The sequence below is a fragment of the Perna viridis genome, chromosome 3, assembly GCF_037379345.1.
Source record: "Perna viridis isolate PV_CMFRI_1.1 ecotype Kerala chromosome 3, ASM3737934v1, whole genome shotgun sequence".
Taxonomy (NCBI): domain Eukaryota; kingdom Metazoa; phylum Mollusca; class Bivalvia; order Mytilida; family Mytilidae; genus Perna; species Perna viridis.
The window spans coordinates 58617032-58638523 of NC_142447.1; the positions used below are offsets into that span (position 1 = coordinate 58617032).

The following is a 21492-nucleotide window of genomic DNA, read 5'->3' on the forward strand; positions in this document are numbered from 1 at the left end:
AATTATGCCTTATCCAATAAATAAAATGTAGCAACAGTAGACATTTTTGCATCAATTAGAAGATAGTCTACAATTTAAAAAGAGTTTTCATATCTTTCATCAATCAACAGCCTTAATTTAGAAATTAGAAAGTAAACAATGAATCCAAGATAATGAAAGTTCAAGAATTCAATTTAGATTTTTTTAATTAACAATTAATGAAAAGCTTGCAAATATAAACAATACCAATTTGAAAAAAAAATCTAAAAGATGGAAGTGCCAGAAAATAAGCATTTTCTGTAATTAAAAATTACCAAAAAATTAAATATACCCATTAACCTTGTAATGTGTTACATATCATGGGCAGCATAACATGTGAAAAAAAATTGTTAAGGGGAAGAAATCCATCAAAGTATCATACTTTACATGAAATTGATAAAAATGGAATAAATATCAACCACTGACTGATTGATCGACGACGGATTGATAACCAATGACTGGTAACCAGTCTGACTGCATTTTTTATGTAAAATGACGGATGATCGGTTCATGTAAATTTAAGAATTTCCAATGAAACGAATCCAATATACTACCATAATGAGTTTACCCTAATTTTAATACATCAAATCAATATATTGTTTTTTGTTAAGTATAAAACAAATGTAAAATTAAAGTAATTAATTGATGTTTACATCTTTTTCATTATGTAAATATATGTAAAATTGACAAACAAAACAACAGAATCCATAAAATATATTGACCACTCAGTGGTCATGTGATGCAATCACCAGTTTAATGGATCGGTTTGACAGATCGATGACTGACAGGAAACTGATCGGCGACCAATGACCTAACGAAGTTTTAGTTGCATGGATCAATTCAGGTACTGTATATATTGGAATCATAACACTTTGATGCAATTTGTTGTTTAGAATTAATTTTTACTGGACTACAATGACAACCAAGAGTAGTTAAATCAAAAGAAAAACATGTAAGCAATTTTATACATTTACTGAAACAACAAACAACTCGCAGCAACCTTAAGAATACAAAGAATGTAAACTTGGACTCCATTGAAAACTAGAGGCACCAATTGAATCTCAGATACTTACCTCTAAGGCTTAATTAACAACCATTTCTGTTCAAGCTGAACAATATTTGCATGTGTGTATTGTGTACCATTTTCAAGAGTATACACATTCTTCAGGTTTTCTTCTAAGATGTTGGTATAATTTGAAATTGTTAATTAATATACATTTTCAAATCTCCAAATTTTCTAGAATCTAATCAGAAAGTTTGAAACTGAAAAGATATTAATGAACATGTACCTGTATTTATTAATTTTAATTGTGTTACATGTATCTTCTCTGTTATCTGCTGATGATGGTATTTGTAGTGTCTCCCCCATGTCCCTAGGAACAATGTGTTAAAAGGTTAAAAAATATCAGACAACTTTTATTCAATTTATTTGTAAATTAAGTTAAGGCATACCAATGATGATGACCAGGGTGACACCACTAAAGACCAAATTTTTTTAAAATTATTTACAGTTGTATAAAAATTGTTGAAACAGAAATTCCCAACATTAAGCAAATTTATAATACACTTGAAGTTTCATGATAATCAAGCAAGTCTTATTTGAGATTTTGGACAAGCTGAAAATGCTCATAGCCATATTTTCCCCCAAAACTTGTCAAGCCATATTTTCTGACTTTATGCACAGCTAAAATAAGTAACCTAACAAAGCTTTTTAAACTTTCACAATTCTTTGTTACCATATATCAAAAGAATGTGTAAAATTCAAGTAGAGATTTTCTGACACATACAACAAAGAACAAAGAGAACTTGTATTTTACAGAAAAAAATTGATACAGGGAAGTTTATAAACTTATAGAAAAGTTTGAAAAATTCCCAACGATGTTAGAATTGTCAAATTTGCGATGCAAATCTTTGGTCGTTCCCTCCGCGGGACTCGAACTTGTACAGCTGTGACATCTATGGCAACACCACCTGCGCAAAGTCTTAGTGGTCTAGGGCGCTGGACTTTGTGCAGGCGGTGTTGCAATAGATGTCACAGCGGTACGAGTTCGAGTCCCGCGGAGGGAATGAACGAAGATTTGCATCGCAAATTTGACATCGTTGGGAATTTTTCAGACCCTTCTAGAACCCTTCAGTTCAGCTGGTCCACATAACATAATATCGAGTGGTAAGAAATCATTGAACCAGTGATTTAATTTTCATGATCTGACTATTGTCTAGAGAGAAAATGTTTTAAAAGTATAACATGACATAGTTCATAATGCATCATGTCAGAAGCAGTATATGAAGAAGTTGACATACATGTACATCAACTTAAAGACATGTTCTTTCATGCTGTAAATTCATTAAAAACAAGTTATCTCTCCTTCAAGTTACAATATTCTAAATGTACAATGATACACTCCTTGAAACGTTCACGAGTCCCATTTTAGCATTCGTGCATCGTTCATCGTGCGTTTACGTATTGTTTTGCATTCTTTAAATGCACGATAAACGCACGATAGAAGCGTTCGTTAAAATGCACCCTGGGAGCGTTTGTTTAAACGCATGATACAAGCGTTCGTTTATTTTTGTACTTTAATTATTTCCATGATTCAACTGTTATTTTTATATTTTTTGCTATTATTAAATCATATTATTTTCATAGTTTTATTTTGTATTTATTCTTCCTTCATTATCAGTTAATATTGTTATTTTACTGTTCGACATGAACGTTTGATTATCATGCATTTCGTGAGCGTTTAGCGTGCGGGAAACCTAAACGCCTCAAGGAGTGTACAAATCTACTATTCATATGGAAGCTAAATGTATTATGAACAGAGTATTTTAGATATCAATTCAATAAGTTGTTAAAATTACTTAATGGCACCTTATGTTTCTATTTCTGATATTTTAATGAATAAACCCATATTAAAAAATCTAAGATTACAGCTAAAAGTCATTCTTATAATTTCATTGAGAAAAGGCATTTTAGAAAGGGATATTTTTTTCAACAGACCTTTTCTTTTGAAGCTAATCTGAAAAAAAAACAAAACATAATTACCAATGGTTCCAGGGGTGTTTGCCTTTCCAGGATATTTGACCAGTAATAGCATTATGTGCAAGGCCAAAAATTGCAAAATTATTTCTGAACCAAACTAAATTTGACTTGAAATATGATGGACTTTAGGATAACTGAATTACTTAGAAAATATATTGATATGGTATACAGTTCTTTCATGTCTATATACCAAACATATACTGAATGCCATCTCTCAAAAGAATAAAAGAAAAGCGTTCCAATGTCCCCTGCGTGAAAAGATACACTTCAAACTTTAAATTCACTGGAATTTTCCAAGGGCTGTAACTTCTGTAAAAATCATTCAACCATAACCAAAGTAAAAAATAATCTGTAACATCTCATAGAAAGACTATATACAAAAGAGAAATCAATTAGTAAAAGCGTATAAAAAGGTGCAGAAAACTTTAAATCCACTGAAATTTTCTAAGTCCACGGGCTGTAACTTCTGAAAAAATCATTCAACCATAACCAGAGTCGAACTTAATCTGTAACTTCTCATAGTAAGACTACATACAAAATAATAAAATCAATTGGAAAAGCATACAAAAAAAAAGTGCAGAAAACTTTAAATTTACTGAAAGTCCAAGGGCCGTAACTTCTGTGAAAATCATTCAACCATAACCAGAGTCGAACTTAATCTGTAACTTCTCATAGTAAGACCTCATACAAAAGATAAAATCGATTTGTAAAATTATTACAAAAAAAATGTGGAAAACTTTAAATTCACTGAAATTTTCTAAGTCCACGGGCTGTAACTCTGTAAAAATCTTACTCTGTAACTTCTCATAATAAAGGTACATACCAAAAACAAACTTATTTTGTAGGAGCATTACAAAAGAAAGTGACAAAAACCAAGACGGATGGAAGGACACCCAGAATTTCCATGTCCCCCACTGTTGTTGTCAAAATACTATTATTTATTGTTCAACACAGGGGACAATAACTACCTGTATTTTGACAACAACAGTGGCAGATCCAGAGACTTACAAAAAGGAATATTTTTTTTGTTAGGATATTTAAAAAAAAAATATACATCATATTAACTTGTGTTTAGAATACAATACTAAATAATAGAGGGAAAATTTTGTTTATGGCACTGTTATTTACAGAAAAAATGTACCGGGTAGTTTACTTACTAAAAACCTTTTGGGATATTTTTGTGCTAACCCTCACCATGCTGTGACTGGAAATATTTGGTTTGGGGCCCTAACTTAGTGCTGTTTTCTGATTTTTGGGTTCTGGCAATGTTATTTTTAGCTTTAAGAGGCTTTCCGTGCAAAAAGCAGACAGTGGATTTTTTTTTTTTTAAATCACCCATTTCATATCACAAATGCATCTTTTCTCAAAGTTGAAAGTTGGTTTTTCATTAACTTCAATGATTAAAGAGAAATAAAGTACATAAATAGCATTAAAATTTACTGAAAATGGGGAGATAACTCTATAATTTGAGCAAAATTTGGTTCCATCGGTTGGAAATTTTAAAGTCATTTTCTGAGCCATTCATTGTCAATTTAAAACAAACTTTATACTATTTGACATTCATATGATATATACATTAAATTGGAACAAAAAATTCAATGGGATAAAATTTACCCATGCCACCTAGGATCTGCCTAATTTTTACATGGGCAGCCTTTTAATAGGAAAGCACAATTTGTTTTCTTCTGCAAGCCAAGTGAATGTGCTTTAAATTGAGAAGAACTTATTTTAAATAGTGTCTGATGATAAATATTGACTTGAGATCTGAACAAGAGGTTATGAAAAACTGTGGCCACAAAAAATATGTCTTTCACCACTCATTGAATCAACTCCATGCATTAACCTCTTTGGGTTTTAGGACAAACTGTGGCCAAGAATTGAAAGAAAAATTCATAAGTGATCCTTCTGGTAACCCCTCAGACCTTGCACTTATAACTGTAATGAACCATATTTAGCCTCTAGTGGCTTAACAGGGTACAAGATTAAGGGAAACAGGCACTTATCTTATCCCTGGTGAGCCCCACATACAGTAAAAAAAAACAAACCAAAATGCCAAAAGAGACCATTTTTGGGTGACAGGCCCATTTTTTCACATTGCATGGTAAGGGTAAAAAGATTACTGATACTAAGTCCAAATAAAAAAGATTTATGAGTTGATACAACATTATGTGTCAACAGAGTTCTAAAAGAGTTGTTTCAATGGAACTTTTGTCTAGTAGTTTTGCAGGTTGTTTTTTTTATCCGGACACATGCTTCAACAAACTAAATAATTTGTCAAAAGTTGTCTAGAAATGATAGGTTTTCATGGTTGGAAAATTCAAGTTATTAAAGCATGTGGTCAAAATCTCCAGTAAAGAAAAATGTAATGTACAATTTGGCTCAATTTGCTCTAAAGTTTTCATGTTATGAATGGATGAACTGTAAACAAAGTTTTGTTGGAAAACTAATCACACATTTTACCAAATTTTATGCAATATTCAAACTGATTTGACTGTTCATTTTCAGGGTTGAATTTAATATACATCAAACATATCACTTTGCTTGCTTGTTGAACTACAATACTTTCTGATTATTTTTCATGGGTTAATATTCCATTTTACTAAATATTATAAACAAGTTAGTAAGTTCGTTACTTTGAAAGTACATTAATTTGTGAAGACCAATTTTTGTGGATTAAGGAAGAATCACAAGTTTGTGGACTCTTGAATTCATGGTTTTAAGGTTTCCAATATACTCATCAAAGGAAATCTTCTTTTTGTTGGGAACCAAATTTCGTGGTTTGGCATACCCACGAAAACCTACAAAAATTGGTACCCCATGAACAATAGTACTTTCACAGTAGTTAGTTAATGTCATATTAACAATTTTTATACTTTTAAAACATTTCTTTGGTTCATTAACACATAATTTTTATTGTTCTTCTCGCAACTGCTGTGAAGGATCTGTAATATTTTTCTGTTCTTCGGGCTGTTCTGAAGAATTTTGGCTATTTATTTCTTCTGTAGGATTTTGCGAGGAATTTGTGTTACTTAGTTCTGGTGTTTTGATATTATCACTATCCATACTATGTTCTTGCAGACTTTGCAGTCCTTCTCCGGCTCTTTTAAGCCTTTTTCTATATTCCAGGTTTTGGTGATGGTTATCAGGTACCCCTTGAAATCCATAGAGAGCTCCAAACCAAGCACCTATCATTACTCCAGTACTATCGTTATCACCCGAATGTAAGATTCCTCGTTTACATACTTCCATCCAACTATCATTAGATCCTAGTAATGCATCATAGGCTATCATTGGGGCATCATGTCCACTAGCCCCTCCCCAACCTGCAAAACTTAAACTCTTATAAAATTTGTCTCTGTCTGCAATATCATACTCTGCTGGAAATTCAACAGGACCACAACCTGATGTTAAATTCCTCATTTCTAAATACTTTTTCCATGCATTTTCAAAGTAGTCCCATGCTTCCAGATTTTCTTTCGCATCATGCCCACTTTTACATACATACTGTTTTGCTTTATTTAGAGTGTCCATTAACCCTGCACCCCATTCTACTATGGGCTTTTCTTGTAATGCATAAGAAGTAAATAAAGCTCCAGCTAAACTGCCGAGGTATCCAGTTGGATGATGATGAGTCATACGACCAGATTCAATGGAATCTGCAATCAAATCATCCAAGTCTTTTTTGTTTGGATACCGAAGGCCTATACACATTGATCTCATCGCAGCACCACAGCCACCACCTCTAGCATTAAAAGGAATCTGGTAACCTTTTTCTCGCCCTGGTCTCAGCTGATGGCAAGCACTTATAGTGGTAGGACCAGGAGACCTTCCACACATATCACGCATGCCATCTATGTACTTTTCAGCAAGTTTCTTGTAAAGTTTTGCTTTATCTTTAGTATCTTCCTGTTCCTAAAACATAAAATCAATATGTTCATTTGATACAGCCAGTGGAGTAAACTTTCTTATCAAAACAATAAAAACACTTTGCAGAGCATAGCATGATATCATTGAAGTAGTCGAACCCTTAACAATTGGGGCAAGTGTGGAAATAATATTGCATAAATTTAAATTCAATTAAAACTTTTGAAAATTTGACCAAAAATTAAAAAGTCAATTTTTTTGGCTGTAGCCCCTTTGACCCCTTTATAACTTGAGAACTGTAAGAGATATCTGAAATCTGATTGAAAAATGCAGGCAGGGATAATTATGAGTAATCCAATAAAAAAAATTATAGAAATTGAATCAGAAATAAAAAAAGCTGACTTTTTCAAGCATGGCCCCTCTGACCCTTTATAATTGGAAAACATTAAGAGATATCTAAAGTCTGACTGAAAACTGCAGGCCAGGATTTTTAAGAGGAATCCAATAAAAAAAGTTGAATTTTAGGTGTTGCCCAACAATAAAATGTGCTGATACATTAGTTTACCATAATTAAATAAGAAACACAATAAAAAGAGAATAATTAGAAAAAAAAAACAAACAAATATTCTACATAGGTTATAATAAAACACTTATTTTTACCCTTTTGTCCCCTTTTTCTAAAATGGAAGGGACCACTAAAATAATGCGAAATAACTCTTGATCTGTTCATAATTTAGTTGATATGTAAGAGAACTTAAATATATTCTGAATCATCTTCTTTGATACAGAAAAATCCCTGTTTTCTCTGACATCTAAATGAATTAAACATAACATTGAAACAAAAACCAAAAAAAACAACAATAAAATGCTTTAATAAAAGGATCACTTATACATTTTACATGTAGGTATGACCGCAAAGGTCAAACCCTGAACTGATGGATTCAAGCTTGATACAACTCTAAAGTTTCGTTGTAATTAATTGTCTGACACAAAACATCAAACAACTAAAAGAGAGCTTACATATATAAAAATAAACAATTCAACACAGTTCCATGAACATTTCTTGAAGCCTTTTTTCAGTTATTTTGCTGAATTGCACTTGTGAATCCCCCCTTTTTTTAATTAATGAAGGCCATAAATTGAAAACAGAGAATCAGAAATATATAACAAATGAAAAAAGAGCTTACATCAATAGAAATAAACTACTTTTCAAAGATTCATGAAATTGGGTAAAACCACAATTGATTTATAGTCCAAAACTGTGAAACAACTCTAAAAAAAAAAAAAACACACACACACACACACACACACAAACAAAAACAAAAAACAAAAAATGGTAACAGTGTTTTGGAGTAATTGTGCAAATTGTGATCAACTGACAGAGAGACAGAAGTAGAAAGGTGTAAAAAAATCAGTGGAATAAATTTAAATCTGTGCCATCATAGTATAAAGGACAGCCTCTTAATAATACATGATGAAATAACATTTAGCTTTTTGTCCATGAGTGAATGTTGAATGTCTTGGGAGGCTTATTTTTATTTTGCTTGCTCATTTTCATAGTGAGGCATACTTTGAACATCAGATTAACAAAATGTCTCAGTGAACAGCCTGATTATCTAGACTGAATCTATATCCATTGACCTGAGTCTTGTTCCCCCTAGTACCTGTTTGTCCTTTATACCAGTATATAATTTCCAGGTACAAGGTTTAAGACAATTATTAGGATCATGAATAACCCAAGCAACCAGGAAATGAAATACAAGTATATTTAAAAAAATTTTTTTATCTTGTTAGTTTTGTAAACTTTAAAATTTGATAGTATGTTATGTAGCTACATGTACAGTAGCATATTGTAAGCAAAGCTCTTATTACATTTAGATCATAGATGTATCTTAATGTTATAATTTATAAGTTCAACTTTCATTTATATACACTGGTATAACACCATAATGAAATAATTTTATCTTCAAAAAATTGAAAGTCTGTTGTCTAAAACTAAATTCTTAAGAAAGATCAAAAACACCATTCACCTAGCTGTCCTGAATTTGATTACCGATTAAAAAGATGACTGTGTGTCATTTAACAGTTTTTAAATATATGTGTTTACATATAGACACACACAGGCAGTAACTGAAGTAAAATTAATTACTAACACAACCAAATGTACCACCAAACCACTTTCAAAACTTTTAACTTCTACGTCTGCAGTCCTACCACAACACTTGTTACTCACGTAGTGGTATTAATTCAAAGTGGATCCTGAAAATTTGAAAGATCTTTTGGAGACAATCAGTTCAAGACTATTATCTGAATATAATAGCATTAAAACCTATGATTTTTCAACACTGTATACTTCTGTTCCCCATACTCAGTTAAAATCCTGACTTAAAAACATTATACATTGTTGTTTTTCCAAAAAAGATGGTACACCTAGATACAATTATATAGTTCTTGGTAGAGATTCCTCATACTTTGTAAGAAATAATTCCAAATCATCTTCCAAATATACAGAAGTAGATGTTTACAAAATGCTGGAATTTTTGATCGACAACATATTTGTCCAGTGTGGTGGACACGTTTTTCAACAAACGGTCAGAATTCTAATGGGAACAAATTGTGCTCCTCTACTGGCTGACCTAATCCTTCACACTTACAAGACTGAAATTATAACTGATCTGATCCGAAAGAAAGAATATTGTTTAGCTAGATCCTTTAATCTCAGTTTCCGCTATATAGATGACGTACTATCTTTAAACAATCATAATTATGGGAATCTGATACATTGCATCTACCCCAAAGAACTTGAGATAAAGGATACTACAGACACTGAAGTCAGCCTCATATCTTGACCTATATTCAGAAATCGATGATAAAGGAAAACTATTGACCAAACTTTACGACAACTGTGATGACTTTTCATTCAGAATTGTCAACTTTCCTTTCTTCTGTGGCAACATCCCTTCAGCATATGGAGTGTTCATATCACAACTCATATGTTATGGCAGAGCTTGCCAAAACTATGCAGACTTTTTGTATCGTGCTAGAACTCTAACAATAGGCTTCTGGTACAGGGTTATGTTGCTACAAGATTGAAGTCATCATTACAGAAGTTTTATGGTCATCATCATGAACTCATGGATCGTTATGGTGTATCCATCTGCACCTTGAAAACTGATTTATTCAAAGGGTCATAGTTTTCCTTTCCTCGTTTGTCTACCCTGGACTTGACTTTTTATGAGCAACTTGGCAGGTGTTTCTAGAAAAGCAGACGCTTACCCTACCGGTGCACCTGGTCCATATTCCCAGTTTTTACTGGAATCTGAGTTGCTCATTTGCTTTTGTTACTTTGTATGTATGATTTTAGTAACTTTATGATCTTGTTGTGTATGTTTGTTTTCCATGTCTGGTCTTTGTCCCTGAATTACATTCTTTTGATTACCACTATAAACTTGGTTCCCTTGATTACTCTACAACAGTATCTCCAAGACATTGGTTCTTTTGTGAGCCTAAATTCCCCAGTGTCATACAGAGAGTGTACATTTATTAAGAAATAAATCATGGAAACTCCATTTTATCATTGTTTTACCACGGGCTGACCACTTATGACGCATTATTTTACCTGGAGCGATAGCAAGATTAATAGGATAATTACGACACTTTTTTACATTTTCGTGACCTATTATGGTAACCTTAGATCCCCATATTTGTCCATATTTGGCTGTACACATTACACTGTTAGTTGAAATGGTTGAAACTTTGCTTTGTATTTTTTATAATGAAGTGAAGGGCAAATTAAGTAGAATGATGTCAGATATGGCAATAGTTGTTTGCATTATAAGGTCACAGTGTTCACACATGGACAGGTACAATGTTTCATTCATTGATGATTGTTATTTTTTGTTTTCATACATGAGGGTGCATGTGGCACGTGGAGAGTGCTACCATGTACATGTATAAGTGATTTCATCGGAATATGATATAACTTTTCTAAAACATAATATTAAATATTTTTATTAAATATGAATTTGATGTTCATTCATGCTAGTGAAATGAATGAAAACAGCTGATACACATTAGAATGTTACACGTGTTTGTTTACTGTAAACTTTACATGATTAAGGTAGGCAGTAATTTACACACACAAACAAGCCACACCCAATAAGTTGCCTGCTGCTCATATGATAAAGCAATCGAAAATCAACCACAGTAGTGGTCTCAAAGCCTGTTAAGGATGTCATATTAGAATAGAATATAATGCCCCTATGTCATGTCATATTTTTTTGTCAACATCTGAATTTAACTTTAAAACAGTTTTCAATTATTTGAAATATATGAATTAAGAATATTTCTTTTCTAATACGACCAATATGGCAATTTTTGTGACAAAAATTTCCCTAGGCGTAACCAAAATAACGGCTGTTCCGTTTAACCTCCCCCATAAGGAAGTTGGATTATAAATTTGTATATTTATGTAATCGTATGTGTTAGATGTGTGTGTTTATGTAATTGATTTTAATTAGATAACCTTTCAGTTGTTAAATCATCGTGTAAACGTTTTTAAATGAGTGTTTTGTCTTGAGGTGACATCAAAAGAAAAGAGACAGTGCGCAGAAGCTAAAGGTGGGGTTGTACCGACATATACTGTTTGACGATATTAAGATGTCATATTAGAATGATTTATAATTCACTGGGGAATGATGTACACTAGCACTATTGATATGTTTTCACTCTATATGAAATTTGCACACTGCTTTGTTTCACAAAATTTCACAATATTTGACTCTGTGGTCTTGAACTTAATGAAGTTCAAGATTACAATATTTTGTTAATTCATTTTTAAATTTCCATTCTCATACATTTGTATTACACATTTCTGCAGAAAAGCCTATACATAATATTGTTAATACATAAACTTTCATTTCATACTCAGTTAAAACTTTTGAAGAGTAATAAATTTTTGTCTTGAACCATGCACCAAAATCCCATGTTTAAGATATGGAACAAGCTCTGATGTCCAACAGCCACAACTTGTCATGCAAATTAGCCGTTGAATGTCTGAGCAATCTCGAACTATTCTTAATGCAACAACTGATGGTAATGTTCCTTAGAATTGTGTGAACATTTCCAATATTGCCATGGTTTTTTTTCAAATATATACAGGGTGAACAGATGCCAAGGATGAATGGACCCAGGGCAAACAGACTATGAACGAACATTTTTATATTGATATCATCAGGACTATAAAAAAAATTGAAGAACTCGACTTGTCATGCAAGTCTTATTTCAACTAAAATTCATTTACACAAGTGTTGATACGTATATGTGTAATTAATGTACAAACCATATATGATTCTGCAGTTGCCAAATGCAAAACAGTATCGTCACTAACTGGCCACTCAGGTAATTCAATTTTCAGTTTTTCAATACCACCTAGGTTTTTTGCCATGTTATGAATCTCGACACCTGAATGACAGAACTCCCATTCTCCATTTTTAAATCCCATAGCATCACCGACACCACTTAGAACCATTGATGCAACATATCTTTCATTTAATGTAGCCATTTTCGCTTTTCGTGGTTTTGCACAACAGGAAAGCAGAAACATTTACAGTTCCGTTGTCACAATACTATCAGGGGATATCATAGGGAAAGGAGAAGGAAACAGAGAAATATACCGCAAGAAAATGATGGCGATTATTTTCTCTCGGAAAAGCTTTGGGTTCTTTAAAGATGCCCGATAAATATATAAAGTAACGCTGTGTTCTCGCTAACGAGATGTTCATTTCATTGGCCGTAAACTTAGCCGAAACATAACGAATATTGTAATTAGCCACGTGCATAACAGCTTTGTTTTTCTAGGTTAAACCTCTAGAATCGGCATCCTTTATATAATAATTTACAAATAATATTCAAACCGTAGACATTTATTTGAAAATTTCAACAAAACAAGTACATATATCCAGGGGTCATTTTTTTCTGTAAGTGGAAAAGGGGGTTCAGTTTTTTTATAACTTCAAAGAGGGGGGTGGGTCATTTTTGTGCACATGAATTTCAAGGGAGATCCAAATTTTTAGTTAAGCAGAGCATTACACCAGTCAAATTAAAACATATATTTCCACCATTAAAAATTTTATTTCATTGTCACATGCACGAACTCTGGTAAAATCAAGTTCACACATCAACATAACCACCAGGACCTAAAACATTTACAGTTATTAAATCAAATTGGTCCGACTTATCTGCTGACGATTCAATTTCCTTACCAAGATCTTGAATCTCAAGAGCTGTGTCTGATTCTGCTTGATTTTGATCAGACTTTTCCAAAGTATCAAGTTTTGAAATTGAAGACTTGAATTTTTTATTGGAAGAATTCTTTAACATCTCAACTGCTTTTGCTTCAAAGAGTAATCAAGGGAACTACAATTATAACGGTAATAAGAAGAATGCTATCCAGGGACAAAGACCAGACATGGAAAACAGACGTACAAAGAACATGAAATTTTGTTAAAATCAAATATAAAAATTAACAAAAGCAAATGAGCAAAAAAGGGGCTATTATAGTCAAATTTTGTGTCCTGGATCTTTTTATGTAATATTCAAACCACAACCTTTTTTTCGCCTATTGCATCTTTGTATATACATAAAATCATATATCATTGTCCTGCCTTTCTATTTCAAATGTAATCCTAGCCCCGACCCCCACTCATAAAAATCAACATGGTTACGGAGGCGTATTCAGGTGGGGGAGTGGCGGGCGTGCAAGACAATTTGCAAAGCATGGGTTGTCAGGGGTAGATTTAGGCGGTTTCAAGTTGAAACTTTAAATTTCTCGCTAATTTTACCACAAAAGATATCTACATTGCATCCACTCTTTAATATTTCCAAAATTTAACCTCAAAATTTGAGTCACCTCGCTCAGCTCGGCAGAATTTTTACTGTGCGCCCCTATCTAAAATCCTAGATCCATTTCTGCTACTCTTACAACGTAAGCGGTTGGAATTCCGTTCCTCTATACCCCAGGATGGCATCAAGTTAGACAATAGCTTGCCAGACAACCTCTAGCATTGCTGGAGTACAACATGGTTTGCTACATAAACATTGTATTGCTTTTTATATATATATATTTCTTTATTGCTTTTATGGAGAATATTAAAATAGTTTCAAAACAGGCAACTTGTTTCATGCTAAACGGTTAAAGCAAAATATGATGAAAGCTATTTACAGGTTAGTGAACAGGGACAGCTCCAGACACTTTGAAAAGGAGGGGTGCAAGCCAATGTGATGGTGATGCTAAGACATTATTTTCCATGTTTTGTCAATTTTACAGATGAAAATGACTAATTTTCTGGTAAAAAGGAGGGGTGCCAACCCCCTCTGATCAATGAACAGGTATTACCAGCACAGTTGACTAATAATTATCATTCGATAAGATGTCCTATTAAACAGGTGCATCATGAGCTTATGGTATGATTATCCTCAACATCTCTCTTAACTAGTGAACAAAAAAAATCACAATTTACCAGTCTTGTAGAGTTTATGCAAGGAAACCATGAATTCAGATCAATTCAATGTAAATTATAAATACAAGTACATGGCATGATTATGATTAGCTCAAAATTCAACAATAAATCCTTCTTTTTCAAAATTTGTAATGTCTGTGAATGTTTATATTTTATTCTATTTACCCATGGAACTTTTTTTTTTTTTTCATTGATTGGTTGTGGTTTCAATGCATATTGCAATTATTTCTTGCATATCAGGACAAGAATTTTTTACTGTATGAAATGATCCTGCTTTATACTACTCTACTATTATGACATTTTGAGGCGGTTTCATAGTGCTTCCTCACAGAATCAACAGTTGCTTAGCCAAATAGTTTTTCACAAAATTATTTGTTTGAGAAGCAGTGAAAGATTTAGCACTCACTAGTCATGAGTAGAAAACTTAAATACATGTACCATTTATGTTTGCCAATGAGATAGTCATTAAAAAAAAACAAGCAAGTAACGATTAAGCTTCTACAATTGAAATCACCACATGGTTATCAATAATGGGCAAACCACATACCATTAAGCAATCTATAAAAAGGCCCAAAAACAAATAAAGTAAAACTATTTACAAAAGACCATAATCAACCTAATCTACAGAAAACAATGAAGTAATTTTTTAGGTCAGTTGATAGAGTGACAGCTTGCATTGTAAGGGATTCTAGGTTGATGGCTTTTATTGTATACATGTATGAAAGTGACTTTTACTCTTGAAGCACAACATATTTAAACCTTGTACATTTGTATAAGAAATATGATTTTGAAAAATCTTTATTTTCAAACTGCAGTTTCATATTAGCTTCATTACAGTGCAAGCAGAGATTGAACAGCATTGAAGATCATCTAAATTCTACATGTATGAATTCTTTTCAGTCATATATATGCCATGGATGACCTGGAAGTATAAAAATCAGTAATAAATATACATAATGCTCATATTCAAAGTTACTGTGATTCATGATTCCTGTATTGAAGTAGACCTCTATTTAAGTTAACCCTACATTATATGGCTCATTGGATGTTTTTTTTTCTTCAAACAAAACATCCCATTATGTTAAAATATTATGTCTATGTTACAAATTTAATTCAAGTGTCATAGGAACAGTAGTGCTACATTTTAAGCAATAAACACATATAGGATCTATCTACATTACACATGTAGAAATAATACAAATAAAATTCTAAAATAAACTGACTAATGAGAGTTTATAGTGAATAATCAAAAGACTTTGAAAGTGGGGGTCCAAGCTATTAATTTCCTCATTTTTGCAAAAATTTTCCACATTACTTCCAACAATTCCCAACAAAAGAGGTGGTTCCTACCTTTGGAACATCCCAAATCAATATTAATTTTTGTTCTCCAAAAAACAAGGCATAAAAATATTGTATACAGAACCTCAAATACCTACACAATCTATTATCATACTTCATTTGAACAGAGCCTCCTGTTATGTATGACTTGTCTGGTAACTTGTATCATTGGTAGGTGAACATGACGGCTGCATCCAAAATTTTCTGGAAAATATCAAAACATATTTCCTTTTAATATGGAAAGAGATACTGAAAATCAACATGGATAGACTTTTATCATACTGTCATGACTATGGTATAATTGTACATGTTCATGACAACATACTGTGCAAAAGAAATCTGATGACTGATAAATCTAGTTCCTTATCCTTAGTTACAGATATACAATGTAAGTCAACAGCTTATATTTATGGATCTATTAAAAAAGTAAAAAAATATAGCACGATAAACTTCTTAAAAAATTGAAAATCGTGTCTTATATAAGGTCATACAAATGTATATGTTAATGTTTAGATTAATTTCTAAATCATATAATTCATGTAGTTTATCCCAAGTTATGTATAAAATGTTCTCAAAAATGAAATATGGGGTACTGTATACACAAATAACAGATTCTTGAAAGGTTTTTTTTTTTTTGTGTTACCCTATAATCAAGTAACTGTACAAGTCATCATGTTCAACAAGTTTGTATCATAGACTGATTCCTTTAAATGAAAATCAACAGTCATTGACTCAACAACAACTCTTCATGTCTTTATAAAAATGTTTGTATGAAGTGTGGAACATGTATACAGGTTACAGACCACCAACTCAACCAATGAGCATTTGGAACGTACGCAAAAATAGTCCTACGCAGAAATTACCTCTGTTCCTCATAGTGCTGTGAAAAAAGTTCTCATCAAATTATAATTAACAAATACATGGTATATGAAAAACACTTAAGTTATTTATCATAATTATTGTAACTGTGTTCGAGCTAAATAAAATATTTGTATTTTCATCATGGCGGCACTGTAAACAATAATGAATGCATATCATTAATGTTCGTTTGTTTTGACAATCCAAATGTTGACTTTAAAAATATAAAAACAAAACATTATCGCCAAAAATTGTAATAAAAACATATTGTAACGCTTAAAATGAAAAAAAATTCAAATATAACAAATTACTAGCGACAAATATGCGAAGTTCATAAGCAAGCTGCTGGTAAAAAAAAAACACAATGGAGAAAATTTTAATTTGTTTCGTGTCTTTTGTAGAAGGTTTGGAATTATCTCAAACTACGATTTTCAGGTTCATTTGTATTCACCTTAATGTGTCACTTACTTTTTGGTGGAATATATGTCCATATGTGAGTACACGAAACTCAAATTCAGACGACCCACCCCCAATGTGACAGCATGGTTTTTCACAAAATACCGTTCGGAAGTCTGATTTTAGTTCAAAAGTCATGTAAAAGTTCGAAAATCCCGAACTCCTGTTTCCGTGGGCTGATCCTATTTGTCATCTGGATCTCGATGTTGGTAGGGTCTCAATTGTGTAACCCCTACCCGTACCCGTACCATCTTTTCACCGTACCCAAATATTGTTTTGCTAAGATATTCATTCTTACGGTATTTTAAGAACTGAAAATTGCATGAGATGTGGAAAAGTCCGTTTCAATTCTTTTCTAATAAAAAAAATGATGTATATTTTTCTGATATTTCTTGTTTAATCGGTTTTCTGAAGTCAAGAGGTCTAAGAGTAATCAAGGGAACCAAGGTTATAGCGGTCATCAAAAGAATATAATCCAGGGACAAAGACCAGACATGGAAAACAGACACATACAACAAAGAACATAAAGTAACTAAAATCATACATACAAAGTAACAAAAGTAAATGAGCAACTCGGACTCCACTAAAAACTGGGAGCATGGACCAGGTGCACCGGTAGGGTAAGCGTCCTCTGCTTTTCTAGAAAAACCCGCCGAGTTGCTCATAAAAAGTCAAGTCCGGGGTAGACAAACGAGGAAAGGCAAACTATGACCCGTTGAATAAATCAGTTTTCATGATGCTGATGGATACATCATAACGATCCACGAGTTCATGATGACCACCATAAAACTTCTGTAGTGATGACTTCAATCTTGTAGCAACATAAACCTGTTCCAGAAGCCTGTTTGTTAGAATTCTAGCGGGATACAAAAAGTCTGCGTAATTACGGCAAGCTCTGGCATAACGTATGAATTGTGTTATGAACACTCCATACGCAGGAGCCGAAGGGATGTTGCCACAGATGAAAGGAAAGTTGACAATTTTGAATGAAATGTCATCACGTTTGTCGTAAAGTTTGGTCAATAGTTTTCCTTTAGCATCGATTTCTAAGTGTAGGTCAAGATATGAGGCTGACTTCACAGTGTCTGTAGTATCCTTTATCTCAAGTTCTTTTGGGTAGATGCGATGTATCAAATCCCCGAAATTAGAATTGTTTAAAGATAATACGTCATCTATATGGCGGAAACTGAGATTGAAGGATCTAGTCAAACGATATTCTTTCTTTCTGATCAAATCAAGATGTGTAACCAGAAGTTACCGTACCTGACTATTTCTCACTTTTCTCTCCGAATCTTACGTTTTTCTAAAATTATTAAGAGGTTAAAACTTCACCTTAAGACTTTGGATAAAGTTTTGAAAGATTTGATCTTGTTTTAAAAAAGAAGTGATTGAGTTTGAATTCCGCACCGTACCCAGGGTCAATCCCCGTACCAGCAAAGAATGGATACGATCTTATCCAGAATGAAAAACAAAATCTCCTAAACAGACTCTGATGTTATTTTAATTCATGATCAATGAAAATTTGGATAATATTATGACGTTTTAATGTCAAATGTGCAATAAATTAGTACAGATAACAAAAGATATCGGACTTTAATTTTAGGTACGGGAATTTCGGGCTACACATTTTAGATCTTTTGAAAACAGAAAATCGAATAACATCAATTTTTTTGGACAAAAATTTAAAAAAAATTAATTCTAGTCTAACCATTATGTCATTTTGTAAATGTGTACCAACATTCAGCTTGAAATATAAAGTAATAATGAAGTAATTGGCAAAGTAATATTTGGGTACAGGGAAAGTTTGGTACGGGTACGGGTTACACATTTTAGACCTTTTACAGTTCGGGTGGTCTCGGTAATAAGCAACAAGAAATGACAAGAAGCGACAGTGTAGAAATGTCATTTGCGACTTGTGCCAAAAAATGTTGGTTTACGAAAAAGATGTACCAAGCCAGGACCTGTAGTCCAGTGGTTGCCGTTATGTAAAGTCCCTGGTTCCATGCTATTCGTTTTGGTTTGTTTCTATATAGATTATGTCGATTTTCGTCTTTTCAACACTTCTGAATATCACTTCATTTGTTTTTGGGGCTTTTTACAGCTTGATTTATGTATTGTTCATTCCCAAACAATTGCTTGGTATAGAAATTGATGAAAAGTTAGACTGGAATGAGCAAGTAAACACAATTTGTAAGATTACTTCCTCAAAAATTTCTCTTTTAAACAAATTAAAGGAGTATTTGCCAACTCATGTTTAGTTTATAACAATTTTATTTGCTCAACTAGAACAAACGGGATAGGACACAATTAGTCAAACTTATGAAGTCTTCTCCCATGAAATATATTTCTTACAATATTACACAGAGCATACTACAAGGATATACAGTAATGACATGCACAAGAAAAAAAAAAGAAGAAAACAACTAATATCAATTGGGTAAATAAGATAACAACAAAAGATTAGCAAATACATATAGTTTGTGTGTGGACCCGACGCCTCGAAGTATTTTAAACAACGAGGAAACGTTTCGATTTCTTGATAAATGTTAAAACTTCTTCTACAATTGCTACATTCATTTCGTTTGTAAGATCTTGATGCCCACTTAAGAGAATATTACTTTCTATTTCTATGGGTAGCCAATTCACTTTATGAATAAGGTCGTTTTGGGTATCATTGTAGAAAGGACAGACAACGAAAAAATGATTTACATCCTCATTTTTAGCACCACAATTACACGCTGGGTTAGACACTATGTTAATTTTAGCAAGATCTCCAATTAGAAACGAAGCCGAACTACGGAGTTGCGAGAGTATTATGTTAAATTTTCGTGGGGCGTAAGAATAATATGAAGGTGTAGTTATTTTTGTGGATTTATCTTTTAGTGCTGCCTCGAATTTTGAAAGAGAGCCTAGATCGCGAACGGATGGGTCGAGTTTGTTCCATGCCTCAATAACAGAAGGAATGAAAGATTCAGATGTTAATGACAGCCTACAGAATGGCTGTATTAAATCCTTGCCGTTTCTCAAGGGATACGAAGTTAAACTTTGAACATCGGGGGTGGGGGGGGGGAGGTTACAAGGTTATTGAGATAGTTGGATTCTTTATTATTGACAATGTTGTAAAATAAATGTAGTTTTCTTCGCTTTCTTCTTTCAGAGAGTGGCCCCCAGCCTGTTTCAGAGTACAAAAATTATGTTTTTGTAAATATCGGTAACCCTGTAACAATTCTAGCAGCCTAAAGTTGTAGTTTTTCAAGTCTGTATGCATTTAGTATTCCACAGTTATTCCAAACTTCACAACCATATTCAAAAAGCGGGCGGATGTATACTGTACAGAGTTTGGAAAGAGTATCCCTATTTAGCTTATATTTTATCTTTCCTAAAATGTTTAAATGCATATTAACACTTTTAACAATAGAATCTATTTGGTTGTTCCATTTACCATCTAGTGAAAAAGTTATTCCAAGATGTCTGTGACTGTGTGTTATCGGTATAATATTATCATTTAGGGAAAAGGATAGGTCATCTGGTGTTTTCACGTTTGAGAAAATCATTATTTCGGTTTTATCTGGGTTAAAGTTCATTAACCACTTATTTGACCAGTCTACAAGTTCCTCCAGATCCTTTCCTATTACTGTTTTGATATTTGCAGTACTATTACTAGAGTAACCCAAAGATGTATCATCAGCAAAAAGGCGGATGAAGGATTGGAGTCGTTGACCCAGGACTGACTCTTGCGGCACACCTGCTTGGATTGGTAGAAGATATGAGCAACTGTTTTTAAGCACTTCTGTTCTCTATCAGTAAGATAATCCTTAAACCAGCCTATGAGATTTCCGTTAATTCCGTACGATTTGAGTTTATGTATCAAGCCTTTATGCCAAACTCTATCAAATGCTTTTGAGAAATCACAAAATACGAAGCAGCTAATTTCTTTATTTTCAAGAGAATTCAAAACACTATTATATAGTTCAATTAGTTGATGCACTGTTGAATGTTTAGGTAAGAACCCCGATTGGTAAGGATAAAGTAAACTATTATCAATTAGGTGATTATATACATGCTTGTACACCACTCTTTCCATTACCTTTTCCAAACAGCTTATAAGCGAAATAGGACGATAATTCGAAGGTAATGCAGTATTCCTTTTTTTAAATATAGCTATAACATGACCCACCTACCAAGCAGTTGGATATCTGTGACTTTCAATTGACTTATTCAATATTAAAGCAAGGGGCTTTGCTATTACCTCAGGAGATATTTTAAGCAGACGATGACTTATCTTGTCTGGTCCTGTAGCCTTATTTGGATTTTGTATTTTAATTATATCTATAATTTCACTTTCTGATATTACGAAGTGGTTTAACGTATTATTCGTTTTTAGGTCGAATTCAGGCA

General features: G+C 32.8%; 1 protein-coding gene and 1 long non-coding RNA gene across 2 annotated transcripts; both read right to left on the reverse strand.

Annotated features, from left to right (window-relative positions):
* Window positions 1–1428: 1428 nt before the first annotated feature.
* Window positions 1429–12668, reverse strand: LOC148623112 (ADP-ribosylhydrolase ARH1-like). Its single transcript, XM_088573645.1, has 2 exons — window positions 12264–12668; window positions 1429–6970 (listed from the first exon to the last, which is right to left on the reverse strand). The coding sequence occupies exons 1-2, from the start codon at window positions 12525–12527 to the stop codon at window positions 5969–5971; spliced, it is 1266 nt and encodes a 421-aa protein (XP_088429771.1). The 5' UTR covers window positions 12528–12668; the 3' UTR covers window positions 1429–5968.
* Window positions 12669–15210: 2542 nt separating this feature from the next.
* Window positions 15211–17194, reverse strand: LOC148623113 (uncharacterized). Its single transcript, XR_015920903.1, has 4 exons — window positions 17107–17194; window positions 16644–16791; window positions 15879–15984; window positions 15211–15364 (listed from the first exon to the last, which is right to left on the reverse strand). It is a non-coding gene; the product is annotated as an uncharacterized LOC148623113 (long non-coding RNA).
* Window positions 17195–21492: the final 4298 nt, after the last annotated feature.